Below are 20019 nucleotides of genomic sequence, written 5' to 3'. Positions count from 1 at the left end.
AAAGTCAGATGAGGAAGATAATATATAAATATTATTTATAATTAAAAATTATAAATTAATTATAAAAATTAACCATGTAAGGATTAAATGATAATATAAGATGACCATCATAAAGTCTATCACAAGGCCTAAGGCCAACACAAGGTATCTATTGCNTCTCTAGATGCTGGCGAAGATGTGGAGAAACGGGCACCCTCCTACATTCCCTCCTGTTGGTGGGAATGTAAACTGGTGCAGCCCCTCTGGAAAACAGTGTGGAGATTCCTCAAAAAATTAACAATAGAACTCCCCTATGACCCAGCAATAGCACTGCTAGGAATTTACCCAAGGGATACAGGAGTGCTGATGCATAGGGGCACATGTACCCCAATGTTCATAGCAGCACTCTCAACAATAGCCAAAACATGGAAAGAGCCTAAGTGTCCATCAACTGATGAATGGATCAAGAAGATGTGGTTTATCTATACAATGGAATACTACATGGCAATGAGAAACAATGAAATCTGGCCATGTGTAGCAACATGGATGGACCTTGAGGGTATTATGCTGAGCGAAATAAGTCAGGCAGAGAAGGACAGATACCATATGTTTGCACGTATAGGAGGATTAGGAGAAACTTAATGGAGGACCGTGGGGGAGAAGAAGGGGAGAAAAATAGTGGGGGAGAGGGAGGGAGGCAAACCATGAGAGACTCTTGAATGCTGAGAACAAACTGAGGACTGATGGGGGCTGGGGGGAGGGAAAGGGAGGTGATGGGCATGGAGGAGGGCACTTGTGGGGATGAGCACTGGGTGTTATATGGAAACCAACTTGACATTAAACTATTAAAAAAAAGTCATCAAAAAAAACAGAAGATGTAGATTTCAGGTCTAAGTCAAGTACTACCTACTTTGACAAGTTAGTGTCCCTCTCTGACCCTCATCCTCTTTGTCATTTTAATGATCCTAGAGCAGTGCTTCTCAAACTTTAATGTGCATATGAATCACCTAATCTTATTAAAAATGGAGATCCTGATTCAGTTGGTCTGTGTTGGGGCCTACGATTCTGCATGTCTAATGTGTTCCTAGGTGAGGTGATGCTGCTGGCCCAAGAACCTACTTTAAGTAACAAGAAACAAAATGATCTCTAAGATCTCTTCACCAGAGTGATAGGGCTGTGCATTTATAAGCAGGAGAGATCAGTTTCACAAAGAAGTAGGAATTGAGCTTGAGCTGGACATGGAAGGAGAAACTAACTAGAGAGAAAGTATTGCAGGCAAAGGAAACAGCATATCTGAAGGCATAGATCAAGAATATACAGTAAGTTCCAATAAAGGCAATGATCTGGCTATTTTGATTCAAGCAAGATACACCTATGAGAGAAATGGGAGGCCCTGAAAGAATGGACACCCCACCATAGCTGACCTTCCATTCATTTTGCAGCACTAAGATAGAGTCCATGACAAAGAAGGTGGACCTGTGGCACCACCTAGAATCACATTTACATTTCTTGGCTTCTCTGTAGCTAAACATAGCCATGTGACTAAGTTCTTCCCAATGGGATATTAAGCAAAAGAGGCTTATTCAGTCTCTGGGGAATGTCCTTCAAAGGAAGCAGCAGGTTTTTCTCCTTCACTTTTCTCCTTCCCAATGTTGGAATAGAGATGTAATGACTGTCTACAGCAACCAGCTTAGATTATACTGACAAGAACTAAATCTAGGAGTCAATGAGTGGAACAAAAGCCTTAAGCCCCTGGCAAATTCCAAACTGTGTTACTAACCATGAACTTCTAAACTCCACTTTTTATGTGTGTTTAAGTCATTCATTATTAACTTCAACTTGTCTCATGCAGTAAAATTTAATTTTTTAATAGACTATTTTTAGAGAACTTTTGGTTCACAGCAAAATTGAGCAGAAAGCACAGAGATTTCTTGTGTTAAAATTCAATTTTTTAAGTAATTCGGGAGCTAGTGCAGTTTTGTTTCCTAATAGATTCTAAAAATAAACCTTCTGATCATTAGCACTACTTAGAGTTCCTAAATCTTGCTTTTCCTCTCTCTCACCTCTCTTAGCTCCTTGTTTTTGTTACTTCTTAATATTGATTCTAAGGCTTCAATTCTTTTACATACTTGTTGATATATTGTGTTTTAACATATGTTGGCATTTTCTGGCATGTGTTCCTAAAAAATCTTATGTTCTGCAGAATTACACCCTAAAAATAACAGAACGTACAAGAAAATTAGCTTCTGCAACTTGTCAAAGCTGTAACTTGTGGCTCAGTTGGTTAAGCGTCCTACTTCAGCTCAGGTCATGATCTAGCAGTCTGTGAGTTCGAGCCCCACATCAGGCTCTTTGCTGACAGCTCAGAGCCTGGAGCTTGCTTCAGATTCTGTGGATCCCTCTGGCCCTCTGCCCCCCCCCCCCATTTGCACTTTCTCACTCTCAAAAAAATAAACACTAAAAAAATTATTATTCTAATTTTTTAAAAACCACCAGCATAGTTCAAAAGACATGTTAAGTTCCTAATAAATAAGTACATATTAGAGTAAATATAACACTTTTTTGAGCTTGATGGACAGGATAAAGAAGGGGTTGAGGCTATCAAATAATGGAGATAAGGGCAAAATGCAAAAACATCAGGAAGAACATGTGATAAGCTTCTTAGTTTCTAGAAGAGAGCACATAGCCAAGTAGAGTCAGAGGAAGAACATATAACAATATCCCCTATTCTTCTGTGGCTTGCTGTATTTAGATGAATGCTTGAATACAGGGCATTGCACATATTTATTTCCCGTACACCTCCTGTACACATAACAGTTATGTGAGGTGAATATAACTATCCCAATATTATATATGAGAAACTAAGACTCAGATTAAATAATAATTGGAGCTATTCAGATAGCCCAACACCAGTCAATCTGACTCAAACCATATACTGTTTGGTTTGCTTTGGCTTATATTACAGGCTTATTGCACTATAACTCATATCCATGTAATTCACCCTTTTAGAATGTCCAATTCAGTAGGGTTTTTTAAAATGTTTTATTTATTTCTGAGAGAGAGAGAGACAGCGTGAGCAGGGGAGGGTCAGAGAGAGAGGGAGACACAGAATCTGAAGCAGTCTCCAGGCTCTGAGCTAGCTGTCAGCACAGAGCCTGATGCGGGCCTCGAACCCACGAACCGTGAGATCATGACCTGAGCTGAAGTCGGACACTTAACTGACTGAGCCACCCAGGCACCCCCCCAATTCAGTAGTTTTTAGCATATTCACAGTGTTGTGCCATGATCACTACAATCAACTTTAGAGCATTTTCATTAACACAAAAAGAAATCTTGTACCTATTAGCATCCAATTTCCATTTTTCCCTCTCCTCTGAACAGGGGACTACCAGTCTACTTTCTACCTTTCTAGATTTTCCTGTTCTGGACATTTCATATAAATAGAATCAAAGTAAAAATCATACACAAATTCCAATGTAGGGAGAGTGTGTAGTTTCCCTAAACCAATAATCAATGCTTTGACACCAGCTGATTATCCTACAATTCAACTCAATTCTGACACTAGATCCCACCTATTAAGGGCTCAGTCCTACCAGACTGCATCTCCCCCTCCCCCCACTCACACTTCACTTCCAAGTCCAAGTTATGATCTGTGCTTCTTGGAGGTTCTAACAACCCCCTCCTTGGGTTTGATCAATTGGCTAGACAGACTTGCAGAATTCACAGAAACATTTAACTTACTGTATTACCAGATTATTATAAATGGATATAACTCAGGAACAGCCATATGGAAGAGATGTATAAGATAAAGTATGATAAAGGGGTATAGAGCTTCCATCCCGTCTACCACCACACCACTCTCCCAGCATTTCCATGTGGTCACGAATCCAGAAGCTCTCTGAACCCCATCCTTCTGGGTTCTTATGAAGGCTTAATTACACACACACACACACACACACACACACACACACACAACTGATCAGATCATAGACCATTGGCAATTGATTCAACCTCCAGCCTCTCCTCCCTAGAGATCAGAGGGATGGGGCTGAAATTCTAGCCCTCTGATCACATGGTTGGTTGGTTCTCTGGGCAACAAGTGGTTTTTCAAAAGTCACCTCATTAACATAACCAAATATACCTTTATCGCTTTCAACACTTAGGAAATTCCAAAGGCCTTAGGAGTTCCTTGTCATAAATGGAGATAAAGACAAAATACACATTTCTTATTATAAAACACAATATGACACATAAAATACGGGATCTTTTGTGACGGGCTTCTGTCACATAGCATAATGTTTTCAAGGTTCATCTGTACTGTAGCATATATCAGCACTTCATTTTTGGGGGACCAAAAATATTCCATTGTGTAGACATAGCACATTTTATTTACCCATTTTTAGTTGATAGACAATTAAGTTATTTTCAGTTTTTGGCTAGTATGAGTAATGCTGCTATAAAGATCTGTGGACAAGTTTTCATGCATACATGTAATTTAATGTCTCTAGTAGTGGAATTGCTAGATCACATGGTAGCTTAGTGTTTAACTGTTTGAAGAATTGCCACATTAATTTTCAAGCAGCTGTACCATCTTGCATGCCCACCAACAGTGTATGAAGGTCACCATTTGTTTACATCCTTGCCAACACTTGTTATTTTTCTGTCTTCCTGATTACAGCCATCCTAATGGGTGGCTCATTGTATGTCATTGTACTTTTGATTTTCATTTCCCTCATGGCTAATGATGTTTAGCATCTTTTTATATAATCATTAGCCTTTATTTTCTTTGAGAAAATGTTTATTCAAGTTCTTGCACATTTTTTAGTTGGTTTATATGTCTTTTTATCATTGAATTTTAGGAGTTTGTTATATATTCTAGATACAAGTCCCTTATCAGATACATGGTTTATAAATATTTTCTTCTGTGGTTTGTCTTTTTGCTTTCTTGATAGCATCCTCTGAGGCACATTTTTTTTTTTATTTTGATGAAGTCCAATTTATCCATTTTTTTTCTTTTCTCACTTGGGCTTTTGGCCTCATATCTGAGAAGGCTTTGCCTAATCTAAAATCATGAGGATTTACTCCTCTGTTTTCTTCTAGGAGTTTGTCTGGAATTTTTTGTTTTAAAGACACAAATCAGATCATGTTATAACTTACTGACAGTATAGAGTAAACCCACTGCACATAGAGTAAAACCCAAAATTCTTGCCAGGTGTTATAATGTCCAACATGATCTGGTCCCTGTCTATCAATCTAACCTTACTCTGCTCTAGTCACCCTGATCTGTCTACTTTTTTAGACTATGCCAGCCTTGTTACCCAGAGTACCCTACCATTTTTCAGGTAGCTGTGGAATTATCAGCTCCTCAGCTGGCCATTCACTAACGACCCTTCTAAAATATACCTCTTACCAACCCTCTGTTACTTGAAGTCCTAATATTTTATTTTATTCATAACAGTTCTCCCCACCTGACATTATGTTATTTATCATCCCATTACTAGGTAAGCTTCATGAGGGTAAGAACACTGTTTTGCTTTACCACTCCATTCTCAGTGCCTAAAATGGTGTTTGCACATTGTGTTAGACACTCAGTAAATACTCCTTTTAAATTAAGGAATTAGTGAATTGGAGTGGATGAAGTACCCAAGTACCCATGATATGGAAAGAACGCAAACACCATCTAGATTGGAAGCCTGGGAAATATCAGTATCTACAGGTTAGGCAAAGGAGACACCAGTGAACAAAGAATAGATAATATTGGACAAGGAGGTAAGAGGAGATCTAGGAAATACTTTTCTTCATAGAACATTTATATCTAGGGGAAGATATTTCTCTGGGTTTTCTCAGAACTGTACTACCAAAGATTATTACAAGTGCTGACCCTAGCAGTAATATTTGAAATCAAAAAGTAACTGATATAAGTGCTAAATTTAGAAGTGTATAAAGATTCACTTAGGAATCAATGGTCTTATGAGTAATATGGAACTGGTTGAGTTGAAAATTTTTTCTTGTACCTTGCATTTTCTTAAAGAGTAAAGGAGAAACTTTAGGGAGTTTTCTGTATGTGATTTGAAGATATGGCACATTAATTTTTATCCAGTTATATAGGGGAGTTGTATTGATTTTGACTCTCTCGTCTGTGTAGGGAATTACTGAGGCTAAAATATTTTAGGATATCATGGAGAAAAAGGTATACTAGAATGTGTAGCTAAAAGGTATATTAGAATGTGTAGCAATAATATATTTATGTGTTTGAAAATTCATTAAAAAAGATCTCTCATAAGGGGGCACCTGGTGGCTCAGTCGGTTGAGTGTCCAACTTCAGCTCAGGTCATGATCTCACAGCTTGTGAGTTCAAGCCTGGCCATCAGGCTCACTGCTGTCCGCACAGAACCTGCTTTGGATCCTCTGCCCCCTTCCTCTCTTTACAACCATGTTCGTTTGCTCTCTCCCTCCCTCTCTCTCTCTCTCTCAAAAATAAATAAGCATTATTTTAAAAATCTCTTAAAAGTCCAAATATCCCAATGTTATAGACAGTGGCAAATATACCTGGATGAATCAGGAAACAGGCAAAGTATGGGCAAGGTCAAGGAAGACAAAAAATGAGCCCAGGATCAGCAACTGCAGGAAGTCGTTAACACTCTAAGCTTGAAGCAGCAAAGGGACTGAGCAATAATCCACCCAGTAAGAACTGAAGCTAGCTGTAGGAGAGGGGCTGTCTGACAAAAGATGTAAATGTTGGTAGAAGAATGCAGCCACTTTGAAACTGGCCCAGAAGAGGATTTGGGAAGAATAATATCCTGACCTCTCTTTCTTCCCACCTTTGATCTGACAATGCTTCCTATGGCTGAACCCAACCAGAGGGCAAGAGACCTTAGTTTGGTCATGGAGATCAGCTTCCTAGTTTGTAGAACAGAATATAAAAGGTTGGAAAATGGTATGGAAAAGCAGACATTGAATATCCAACACAATGGCAACTTGGCAATGCATGCATACCTTTAACCTCATCATTTGCATCATTTGCATACCTTTAACCTCATCATTTCTGTTTTTAGGAAACATTTTGAGCAAACAGTTAGACAAGTGCATAAAGATATTCCTTGCATTATAAATGATTACAACAAATTTAAATTGCCAATAATAGAGAACTGTTTGAGTCAATTATGGTTTACCAATACAATAGGATCCTGTTCATCCATTCAAAAATAAAGTGAATGTACATTGATTGACCTGTAAATGTACTCATGTTTTATTATTTACCACAAAAGGCAGATTTCATAATACTATGTACATGAATACACTTTTATTTAAAAACATTCAAAAGTAATTGAAAAAGTACATAATTTTTTAAATCTCTTGAGTATTGGAGCTATGGGTAATTTTTCTCTGTATCTGTTGGAGTTTTGTAGTTTTATGAAAATGAACATATACTATTTGTTAAATAAAGATGTTTTAAAATAAGACATACATAAAATCAGTAATTTTATAATGTCATAGAAAAACAGTCACAGGAGTGGTGACCCGGATTAACTGTGAATTTGAGGAAGTTGTTCCAAGTTCAAACCCAAACTCCCAAACTGAAGTAGAGGAAGCCAGTTTATACACCCATGAGGAGGACTACACTGAAGTCTTTACACTTGTCAGCAATTTAGAAAAATGTCCAGCACTCCGAGCACAGAACAAAGGTAAAACATTTATTTTTATCATAATAAAACATATCTTACTAACAGTTGTTCATTTTGGTGAATTTTTTGTTTTATTGGATTTTTAATTTTTCTATTTTCTTAAGGCTATCCACCTGTAAAATTATAATTCTAAGCTTTGCCACATTATGGAAATACTTTCATCTTTATCCTCTTTTTTGTGAATTTGGTTGTTTTTGGAGTTTATGTGTGCTGGGCCTCAAGATCGGGTCAGGGACTTGATCAGAGTGGGTTCACATTATATCATTATAATGATATTAGTATCTGTGAACAGATCTAATGACACAGCAACCTGATACAACTTTAAAGTAGTAGATTATTAAATGATGGCTATATTTTATTTTCCAAAATATGCTAAAGATTTTCTATCATCTAATTTATGTGAAACTATAATTCAAAGTAGAGATGGAAAATTTGCAGTATTAGATCAGGAAATTCACTTAGTTTTTACAAACTTACCACAAATAATAATTAAAGTACATTCTATCCAAACTGTATTCCAAATTTTCATCTTCCTAGAGGGTATTGAATTCTTCCAACTATATAAAAACTTGCTGAGAACTACTTTTCTTGTACATGGAACAGTCTATCCTCTTTTAAAGACTTAAAGTTCAAGGTATGATATAGCTTGAACTACAATAATCTAACAGATAAATAATATATAATAATTTGGTTCTTTTACTACTGTTTTTATGTAAATACATAAATTGTGTATAAGATTTTTAGTGGTGGCCAATAGGTGTATGATGACATGGAGTTAAATCCCTCACATTTTGAGATGAATGAGAGGGTAAGAAATTTTATTAAAGACTAAACTTGAGGGAATGATGTATTAGGAGCAATCTCAATTTGGAGTCAGAAGATTTAATCATAGTTTCAATCTACTCCTAAAAAGTGGTGCAATTTGGGGACAGTTATTAAAAATTTTATGGTTTTCAATTTTCTTCTATAATTTCTTTTAATTTATTCTTCTAATTTCTTACAAAAATGTGGGGATTATGAGGCACATGGGTGGCTCAGGCTGAGCACCTTGCTCTTGATTTCAGCTCAGGTCATGATTTCAGGGTCATGAGATAGAGCTGTGGCTCCAGGCTGAGTATGGGACCTGCATAAGATTCTTTCTCTCCCTCTGCCCCTCCCCACTGATTGTGCACTCTCTTTCTCTAAAAATAGAAATAAAAATAAAAATAATTTTATTCATTTAATTTATTTAATTTATTATTTTATGATTTATTATAAAATATAATTTATTTAATTTGTTATTTAATTTAATAATAAATTAAAAATACAGGAATAAACTAATAAATATGTACATGTAAAATGATGGTGTATAAAAATAATAGATATACAAACATAGCTATTATTATTAATGTGGAAAACTAGAAGTTGTAACTGGCAAACTTCATAATATCTATCATCATCTAGAGTCAGAAACTTCTTTAACTACTACTCACTGAATGAAAATATGTTTGGGTTTCTTAAATATATATGAATTGTTCATATTCTATATTGCCTTTAGGGCCTTATGTCATTAGACATCATTTTATAAATTTACATTTGCAATTTGGTTTATTTTCTTTGCAGCTATATTGATTGTTGCCAGATTTATAGATACTTTGGCCTCAATGTCTAAATCAAAAGGAATGCATTATGCTTTGAAATTCAATTGATACTGTAAATTCTCTGTCTTATTTTTTTTAATGTTTATTTTTGAGAGAGAGTGAGTGAGTGGGAGGGGGCAGAGAGAGAGACACATACAGAATCTGAAGCAGGCTCGAGGCTCTGTGTTGTCACCACAGAACCCCACGTGGGGCTTGAACCACGAACCGTGAGATCATGACCCAGGCCTAAGTCGGCTGCTTAACCGACTGAGCCGCCCAGGTGCCCCTAAATTCTGTCTTAAAAGAAATGTTATTAATTACTAAATTACAAGTTAATTTCAAAACATACATTTCTTTTTTTTAAATTTTTTAAATGTTTTATTTGTTTCTGAGAGAGAGAGAGGCAGTGTGAGCAGGGGAGGGTCAGAGAGAGAGGGAGATACAGAATCAGAAGCAGGCTCCAGGCTCTGAGCTAGCTGTCAGCACAGAGCCCGACGTGGGGCTTGAACCCACTAACCGTGAGATCATGACCTGACCCAAAGTAGGATGCTTAACCAACTGAGCCACCCAGGTGCCACAAAACATACATTTCTTTAAGACATAAAAACAGTGGGTAATTTTCTTGTTTGTTGGTTGTTATGTACTAATTTTTCTACAACATTCACATATTATTTATCAGTAAATGTTATAATTTTATGAATATCCTTTCAGACATCCCAGTAATATATAAGCAAATATAAATGTAGCTTTAATGTATTTTTTCTAAATTTTTATTTAGATTCTAGTTGACATATAGTGTAATATTGGTTTCAGGAATAGAATTTACTTACATATAACTTACATATAACAACACCCAGTGCTCCTCATAACAAGTGTCCTTTTTAGTACCCATTACCCAGTTAGCTCATCTGCCATCAACCTCCCTCCATCAACCCTCAATTTGTTCTCTATCCTTAAGAGTCTCTTATGGTTTGCTTCCCCCTCTTTCTTTTCTTTTTCCCTTCCCATATGTTCATCAGTTTTGTTTCCTAAATTCCACATGTGAGTGAAATCAAATGGTATTTGTCTTTCTCTGACTGACTTATTTTGCTTAGCATAATACACTCTAGCTCTATCCACGTCTTTGCAAATGGTGAGGTTTCATTCTTTTTGATGGCTAAATGATATTCCATTGTATATATAAACCACATCTTCTTTGTCCATTCATCAGTTGATGGATATTTGGGCTCTTTCCATAATTTGGCTATTGTTGTTAATGCTGCTGTAAACATCAGGGTGCATGTATCCCTTTCAACCTGTATTTTGTATCCTTTGGGTAAACACCTAGTACTGCAGTTGCTGAATTATAAGGTAGTTCTACTTTTAACTTTTTGAGGAACCTCCAAACTGTTTTCCAGAGTGGCTGCACCCGTTTGCATTCCCTTCAACAGTATAAAAGGGTTCTCCTTTCTCTGCATCCTCACCAATATCTGTTGTTTTCTGTATTGTTAATTTTAGCCATTCTGATAGGTGTAAGGTGGTATCTCATCATGGTTTTGATTTGTATTTCCCTAATGATGAGTGATATTGAGTATCTTTTCATGTGTCTGTTAGACATCTGGATGTCTTCTTTGGAAAAATGTCTATTCATGTCTTCTGCTCATTTCTTACATGGATTATTTGATTTTTGGGTAATGAGTTTGATAAGTTCTCTGTAGATTTTGGATACTCATCCTTTGTCAGATGCATCATTTGCAAATATGTTCTCACATTCTCTAGGCTGACTTTTAGTTTTGTTGTTTCTTTTGCTGTGCAGAAGAATTTTATCTTGATGAAGTCCCAATGGTTCATTTTTGCTTTTGTTTCCTTTGCCTCCGGTGGCACGTCTAAGAAGTTGCTCTGACCTGTGTTCTCCTCTAGGATTTTAATGGTTTCCTGTCTCACATTTAGGTCTTTCATCCATTTTGGATTTATTTTTGTGTATAGTATAAGAAAGCAGTCCGATTTCATTCTTCTGCATGTTGCTATCCACTTTTCCCAACATCATTTTGAAGAGACTGTCTTTTTTCCATTGGATATTCTTTCCTGCTTTGTTGAAGATGAGTTGACCATATAGTTGTGGGTCTATAGCTGGTTTTCTATTTTGTTCCATTGATCTATGTGTCTGTTTTTGTGCTGATAACATACTGTCTTGATTACTACAGTTAATATAGTTTGGGGTCTGGAACTGGGATGCCTCCAGCTTGGCTTTTCTTTTTCAGAATTGCTTTGGCATTCAGGGTCTTTGGTGGTTCTATACAAATTTTAGGATTGTTTGTTCTAGCTCTGTGAAGAATGCTGGTGGTGTTTTGATAGGGATTGCATTAAATGTGTAGATTGCTTTGGGTAGTATAGATATTTTAACAATGTTTTTTCTTCCAATCCATGAGCGTGGAATTTTTCCCCCATTTCTTTATGTCCTTTTCAGTTTCTTTGCTAAGTGTTTTATAGTTTTCAGAGTATTTTTAATTTTTAAAAAAGTTGTACATGCACATAGTTTAGAGAGTCAAATAGTTATTCAAAGTTTATAATAAAAAGCAGCAGTCCTCTGGCTTCATCACCCACGCACATATTTTTGCAGCTTTATTGAAGTATAATTAAGAAGTAAAATTGTAATAATTTAAAGTGTACAATGTGGTGATTTTACATACATATTCATTGATGTTGCAAATGGCAGGATTTCCTTCTTTTTTAAGGTTGAACAACATTTGTGTGTGTGTGTGTAAAACATATTTTCTTTAAAACACATTTTCTTTATCCATTTATCTATGGTTTCCATACCTTGGCTGTTGTGAATAATGCTACAGTTGGAGTGTATACAGACACCTCTTTAAGACAGTGATTTTGTTAAATCTCTGTTTCTTCGTTTACAACATTTATATCTCTTTTTGTCTTATTGTGCTGACTAGGACCTCTAGTACATTGCTCAAGCTGTGATGGTTGCCATCCTTGTCTTGTACTTGACAGTAAAGAAAATAATGTTTCACCATTACGAATGATGTAAATATAATTTCAATGGTGAATCATTTACAGAGTTTACATCAGTTTCAATGGTGAAATGTTGGAAGAATTTATTGGGTTAAGGAAGCTCTTTCTGTTCGCAGTTTGCTAAGAGCTTTTGATCATGAATAAGAACTGAATTATGTTTTCTACATCTATTAAGATATCCACAGCCTAAATGTATAGAATACCCCTTTATTAAAAACTTCCAAATCTATAATCTAAACATAAGTCATTTTATTCTTGAGATCATATGGTATCTGTATTGTATTATTTTTAAACGTTAACATTATCTTGGGAACATTTCAGTACATAATTATCTTTAAAAGCATGGCTTGTCAAAATAAGTTAGAGAAAGACAAATATCATATGATTTTACTCATCTGTGGAATTTAAGAAACAAAACAAATGAACTTAAAGGAAGGGAAGCAAAAATAAGATAAAAACAGAGAGGGGGCAAACCATAAGAGACTCTTAAACATAGAGAACAAACTGAGGGTTGCTGGAGGGGTTTTGAATGGGGAGATGGGCTAAATGGGCAATTAAGGGGAGCACTTGTTGGGATGCACACTGGGTGTTTTACGTAAGTGATAAATCATTAAATTCTACTCCTGAAATCATTATTGCACTCTATGTTAACTAACTTGGATTTAAATAATAATAAAAAAGCATGGCTTTTAATGACTACAGTTTTAAATTTTATGTATGTATCATACATTTGCCAATTTGAGAACACTAATTTTTTAACTAAAAAGTAATTTGATGTTTATTTATTTTTGAGAGACAGACAGAGACAGAGCATGAGCAGGGGAAGGGCAGAGGGTGACGGAGACACAGAATCTGAAGCAGGCTCCAGGCTCTGAGCTGTCAGCACACAAACTGTGAGGTCATGACCTGAGCCAAAGTTGGACACTTAACCGACTGAGCCGCCCAGGCACCCCACTAATGTTTTTAGTTTCAAATATGTACATGAATGTATGCTTCCATTTCCAATTCTTTCCGTAGAGTGAATTTGTGGAAAAGGAATTATCTGATGTAAGTATTTCTTTTAGCTGTATGTCCACTAGCATGATATGAGGATACCCTGTTCACAGCAGCCTTATCATCATTGGGTATATCACTACTGATATTATGTTAATACATTTTATCCAATGTGATGGACAAAAATTATGTTTTTACTTGTATTTTAAAAATTATTCATGTTTACTGGCCATTTGTAAAATGATTCTCACTTTTATCTATTTTTCTATTCTTATATTTATTAAATTTATTTATTAAATATAAGAATAGAAGACATATTTGTCAAAAGATATATTGAATATATATTTAATTTGAAATTTACTAGTTCCATCAATGTTTTTCCCTTAAGGTTTCTNTCCTTAAGTTAGATAATATTTATTCATATTTTCCTTAAGATTTTGGTATATCTTTAAAAGTACAAATATCGAGGTGCCTGGGTAGGTCAGTTGGTTAAGTGTCCAATTTTAAATTTTTTTTTAATGTTTTATTTATTTCTAAGAGAGAGAGAGACAGCGTGAGCAGGGGAGGGCAGAGAGAGAGGGAGTCACAGACTCTGAAACAGGTTCCAGGCTCTGAGCTGGCAGTCAGCACAGAGCCCGACGCGGGGCTCGAACCCTCGAACCGCGAGATCATGACCTAAGAGAAAGTCGGACGCTTAACCGACTAAGCCACCCAGGCGCCCCAAGTGTCCAATTTTAGATCAGGTCATGATATCACATCTTGTGGGTTTGGGCCCGTGTTGGCTCTGTGCTGACAGGTCAGAGCCTGGAGCCTGCTTTGGATTCTGTGTCTCCCTCTCCTTCTGTCCCTCCCCTGCTCATGCTCTCTCTCTCACTCAAAAAATGAGTAAACATTAAAAATATAAATAAATAAAAGTAAAGATAAAAATTTTTTTTTCTAAATGTTTTAGCAGTTGTCTCAATATCATTTATGGAATAGTGTTTTCTTTCTCTATTGATTAGAAATGCCACTTAAAAAATATGCTAAATCCTTGCCCACATTAGAGTGTTTCTGGATTTCTGTTATATTCTATTGATTTATCTATAATTGTATCATACAGTTTTAACTATTTAATATATAATTATAACATGTATTAATAGTAAAATCTTTTGTGTTTTTAAAATTTTTTCCCTACTTTCATGTCCTTAGTCTTCCAGAGTAAATCAGTTTTCCAAGTTCTAAAACAGATCACTTGACAAATTGAAATGTCATTGGGATTTTTTTACTTTTTTTTTTTTTACCATAGTTAGTCTTGCTAGCCAGGAAAATGGTTTATCTGGGCTTTTATTCAGTTTTTTAGTGCTCTTCATTAAAGTTTTAGTTTCCTCCACCATATGCTTTTTGCACATTTATGTTGTGTTTCTTCTTTGATGTTTGTGTACTTGTCACCATTATGAATGAATTTTTTCATTAATTTTTGAGGTTTTTATATATGTTTGAAAACCATAGATTTTATAAATTTTTTTTAATCAGACACCTAGTGAACTCCTTTATTTGTTTTCATTTAGTTTGTTATCTTGGGATTCCTAGGAAGACAAAAGAATCTTCTGCCGAGAATAAACCTGTCTTTCCAGTCAGTAGACCTCTATTTTCTGTTTCTTTTCATAGTTAAGTGGCTAAAATTTTGTTTCTTTATAACAATTTAACACTCTTTTACAACAGAAAACAGTCTCTTCATACCTATGTTGATACATAGAAGAGCTGTAAGAAAGTAAGAACTCCAGGAAATGAATAACCTTAAGACTATAGGAAGTAGAACCCTTCCTAAAACAACTTGTGTGGTTACAAAGAACACTGGTTATGGTGTGATGCTGCCCTCAAGTGGCTCCATCAAAAAAGGGTGCTTGGAAAACAAGACTTCATAACTGATACAAGATGTTTCCAGGCACTTGCAGAAATACTAGGACGAGCCTGTTGGAAGGGAGACGGCTAGAGGGCCTGTGTTTGGAAGTGCAAGGTCGAGACAGGGATATAAACAAATGCTGTTTGGGTTTTTCTATGAATATGATTTCGTTAATACAGAATGGATGTACGAATGAACCATCTTTAATGGTCTCACATAAGCCCTATGTAGACATGGATTTGATTGGCTGGCTTTCTTTGGTATATAAAAGAACGATTCCAAATTTGTCACTGGGAGCTCTTGGCCATGAAATTATCAGGTTCAGTAAGTAATCTCTTAGAAAGTCTGATTATGGAACAAGTTTTCTTGACATTTCAAGGTAGCAAAGGGATGTTTCCGGCTGCCTTCTTAACACCACATATTTATTAAACATATGCATCCCAATGATGTAAAAGGTTATGGGAGACATCACTCCATGCTACTCCTCTCTCATGCCATTCTAAAATTACCTAACTGAAAGGCTACTACCCAGAACCAGAGACTGGTATCCCCCTCAATGAGGCTTTTGCTGTTGGAAGTTTAGCTTTCTGAGCAGTTCCTCATCTGAACTTACATTTTTCTTTTCCTCTTTCCACTCAGAATCTTCCTGAAGAATGGGAGCAAGTTTTATGTTCCCTCTCTTGGCTCAGAAACTGTTTAAAGCACTGACACAGTTGGCTAAGATTTTAAAGTAACTTGAACATAGTAGGGTGGAGATAGGAGAAATTATTCCAGCAATTAACTGTTAGCTGTAATATTTCACAATATATAAGATGTATCACACTTCTCAAGTAGATACTTGCCATATAACTTTCATTGTAAAATTGACTACAATTTTCTATTTCCATTTTACAGTAGAAACAATTTAACAATAGAAATAATTTCTTTTTTTAAGTTTTTTAAAATGTTTTATTTATTTTTGAGAGAGAGAGAGAGAGAGAGACAGCATGAACAGAGGAGGGTCCGAGAGAGAGGGAGACATAGAATCTGAAGACAGGCTCCAGGCTCTGAGCTGTCAGCACAGAGCCCGACCCGGGGCTCGAACCCACAGACTGTGAGATCATGACCTGAGCCGAAGCCGATGCTTAACCGGCTGAGCCACCCAGGTGCCCCAGCAATAGAAATAATTTATATTTTACAATAGAAACAATTTTTTTTTTATTATTGCAGTGGTTTATTTGTTTGTTTGCTTGTTTTTTGTTTTTACCATTCCCTACATCTCAGAATCTCTGGGGATGAATTAGAGACTTTAAGAGGTAAAATGTTGGGGTGCCTGGGCGGCTCAGTAGGTTAAGCGTCCGACTTCCCCTCACGTCATGATCTCGCGGTTTATGGGTTCGAGCCTCGCGTCGGGCCCCTGCTGACAGCTAGCTCAGAGCCCGGAGCCTGCTTCGGATTCTCTCTCTCTCTTTCTCTCTCTCTCTCTCTCTCTCTCTGTCTCTCAAAAATAAATAAAACATGGGGCGCCTGGGTGGCTTAGTCGGTTAAGCGTCCGACTTTCACTTAGGTCATGATCTCGCGGTTCGTGGGTTTGAGCCCCGCGTCGGGCTCTGTGCTGACTGCCAGCTCGGAGCCTGGAGCCTGTTTCAGTCTGTGACTCCGTCTCTCTCTGACCCTCCCCTGCTCACGCTGTCTCTCTCTCTCTCTCCTAGAAATAAAATAAATAAATAAATAAATAAAACATTAAAAAATTTTTAAGCAAAAGAGGTAAAATGATTGGGGGTATCTGGATGTCTCAGTCGATTAAGCTTCTGGCTCTTCACTTCAGTTCAGGTCATGATATCTATCATCTGTGAGATTGAACCCCACATCTGGTTCTGCACTGACAGTGCAGAGTGTGCTTGGGATTCTCTACCCCTCTCTCTGTCTGCCCTTCCCCCACTTGCTCTCTCTCAAAATAAATAAAAAGCTAAAAAACAAAAGGAGGTAAAATGATGCAGAGAAAAGACTAGATTGAGCAAAAGTCAAATGCTTTTATTTCTTTACAACATTGCTTAGGCTATCCCTGGTTGTTTTGAAGCATTAGGCCTTAAGATATTTTTCTCCATTGATTAAACTAATCTCTGTTGAAAAATTTTAAAAAATGAAGCATTACAGCTCTTTCAGGGTGTTTGGTTACTACTCAGTGTACTAAGTAGTACTAAAATCTATTGAGCTTTTACCTATGTGCTAATCTATACAGCATGCTTTAAATGCACAATACAATGAAGAACTAAGGAATTTAAAGTGTGTTTGAAAATCCCAGCTATATCTAATGGCTGACAGCACTATCTAGATCTCTTCATGTAACTTTTATATTTTTTCTTACTCCTTTACATTTCTTTTTTTTCCAGATTTTTTTATTGATGAAGAAATAATTTTTGTAAATAGCTGTAAAAATCAGCTACCAACTTTGCATACTCTGTTGAGTAGGCTAAAACTATATTTGATAAAGGACCCCCTTTTAGATTTCAAAGGACAGAATCTCACAGAAGCAAATTTCTTCAGGTACTTAATTATCTGATGTTGTAAATAGTTTTTAAAGGTTAAAATATTTGGGGCACCAGGGTGGCTCAGTAGGTTAAGCATCCAACTCCTGATTTTTAGTTCAGATCATGATCCCAGGGTCATGGGTTCAGTCCCTGAGTCGGATTCTGAGCTGAGCATGGAGCCTGGATAAGATCTCTCTCTCTCTGTCTTCCTTTGTGCCTCCCCCACTTGTGTGAGCCTTCTCTCAAAAAGAAAAATAAATAAAGTGCAAATATTTTTCATATGCTCACAAGTCTAGCTGTTATCAATAGTATTTTATCATTGCTTTACCTCAACTCCAGCTTTAATCATTGTGTGGTTTGATTGGCTACATTTAGTATGTACCTTGCTTTTGGTAAACACTAACTTAATGTTTCATTTTTTGTTAAGGGAATGTTTCTCTTCTCAAAGAGATTTGAAAGATTTTGTGAAAGAAGATTTTTACATGGATAAAGAGAACTTTTGTCAGGAAAAGCTAGAAGATACAGTAGGTTTAAACGAAATTGTAATACTTGCTTTCAGTAGTATTTTTGTAAAAGCTAGTAAAGCACATAAATTTTAGTAATGTACATTGACCATTTACTATTGTCAAGTTTGAAAAGATATGGTAATGAGTTGAATATATCAATAGCGGAGTCAGATTTAAGATAGTGGTTCTAAACTTCAGCTACACATTGGAATTACTTGGAGAGTTTTGATAAAATACTGAAGCCTAGGTCCTACTCAGATATATTCTTATTAAACTGGTCTGTTGTACAACCCAGGTATAGTGAATTAAACCTTTCTTAATAATTTTAATAAATATACCTGGCATAAGACAGTAGGTGGCCATGTTCTAATTTAAAAAATGGAGACAAGCTAGAATTGTTGATTTTGATTTGTGAGTTAAACACAAAACAGCACACACTATGTAAGAGAAGTGGTCTTTTTGAAGTAATAAGAATAAATATGGTCTGAGACTTCATTTTAGGTGCTGCCAATGGTTAATAAGAAAGCATCTTTGCATATTAAATATCAAAATTTGGGGTACCTGGGTGGCTCAGTCAGTTAAGTGTCTGACTCTTGATTTCAGCTCAGGTCATGATCTCACAGTTCCTGAGTCTGAGCTCCACATCAGGCTCTATGCTGACATCGTGGAGTCTGCTGAGGAGTCTCTCTCTCTCTCTCTCTCTCTCTCTCTGCCCCTACCTGCTCACTCTCTCATTCTCTCTCATTCTCAAAATAATTAAAAAAAAAAAAGATAAAATTTCTCAAAATCACTCCCTCTTGTTTAGCATACAGTTCCAATAGAGCAGAAAATTGTTATTATGATATTAGCATACAAAGAATTTTAGCAATTGAGAGTACAAACAACTTTTTGCAGTTTAACAAACTCAAAAACCTAGGACCACAGAGATTAGTTGCATTTCAAAGTTACTTTAAAATTTTTTCTAGACAATTAAAAACATTTTATATTTGGGGCTTAAAACATTCAAAGGAGATAGACATAGATGAAGATACAGATATAGATATCAATATCTTAAGGCATTTAAAAGATTTCCTTACGATTAAAATTTTTAACACACATGGTGAAAATATTAATTTACCTATTATCCCTTTTCTCCAGTCCCCCTCTTCCTCACCCATTAGCTCTAAGAATTATGCACATAGAATCCAGTTCTGTAGGAATGAAAGAGAAGTGTATTTAATGAAGTACAGTGAAGATCCATTCCATTTCATCTACCCTTTTTACTTCTCCCCATCCACCATCTCTCATCTGCTGCAGTGATTGTTTTTAATGTAGAATTTTAAAAATTTGTTATTAACCCAAAAGAAGATATTTCTGCATCTAGGGATACTGTATATCACTAGTGTAATCAGTAGCCATAAAAGACATAAGTCAGAACATTGCTTATAATATATTTTGGCTAGTTTACCTCTGTCTTTAAAAGTGTTTGCATAATATTAAACATTTTGAATCTTTAGTTTAAAATTTGGTATATCAATTAGGGGTGCCTGGGTGGCTCAATAGGTTAAGTATCCAACTTTTGATTTTGGGTCACGATCTTACTGTTTGTGAGGTTGAGCCGCACATTGGGCTCTGAACTGACAGTGCAGAGGCTGCTTAGGATTCTCTCTCTCCCTCTCTCTCTCCCCCTCCTCCACTTACGTGCACATGCTCTCTCTCAAAATAAATAAACTTTATAAATAAATAAATAAATAAATAAATAAATAAAATTTGGCATGACATTTAAATAATCTGTTATAAATTATATAAATCTAATATAAATTATATATATCTGTTTATGAATCCAGAAATATTTATCTG

General features: G+C 36.0%; 1 protein-coding gene across 1 annotated transcript in view; it reads left to right on the top strand.

Moving 5' to 3' along the window:
• The window catches only part of SHOC1 (shortage in chiasmata 1), an 80328-nt gene that overhangs the window by 8432 nt on the left and 51877 nt on the right, over positions 1 to 20019 (top strand). Inside the window, exons 4-6 of the mRNA XM_077769794.1 lie at positions 7477 to 7664; positions 17537 to 17690; positions 18102 to 18216. Coding sequence (XP_077625920.1) covers positions 7477 to 7664; positions 17537 to 17690; positions 18102 to 18216 — 457 coding nt within the window. The remainder of the gene's footprint in view (positions 1 to 7476; positions 7665 to 17536; positions 17691 to 18101; positions 18217 to 20019) is intronic.

This window comes from Crocuta crocuta, unplaced genomic scaffold (assembly GCF_008692635.1).
Source record: "Crocuta crocuta isolate KB4526 unplaced genomic scaffold, BGI_CrCroc_1.0 scaffold95, whole genome shotgun sequence".
Classification (NCBI taxonomy): domain Eukaryota; kingdom Metazoa; phylum Chordata; class Mammalia; order Carnivora; family Hyaenidae; genus Crocuta; species Crocuta crocuta.
The sequence above is the reverse complement of the archived record's forward strand: the minus strand, read 5'-3'. Positions and strand labels throughout refer to the sequence as shown.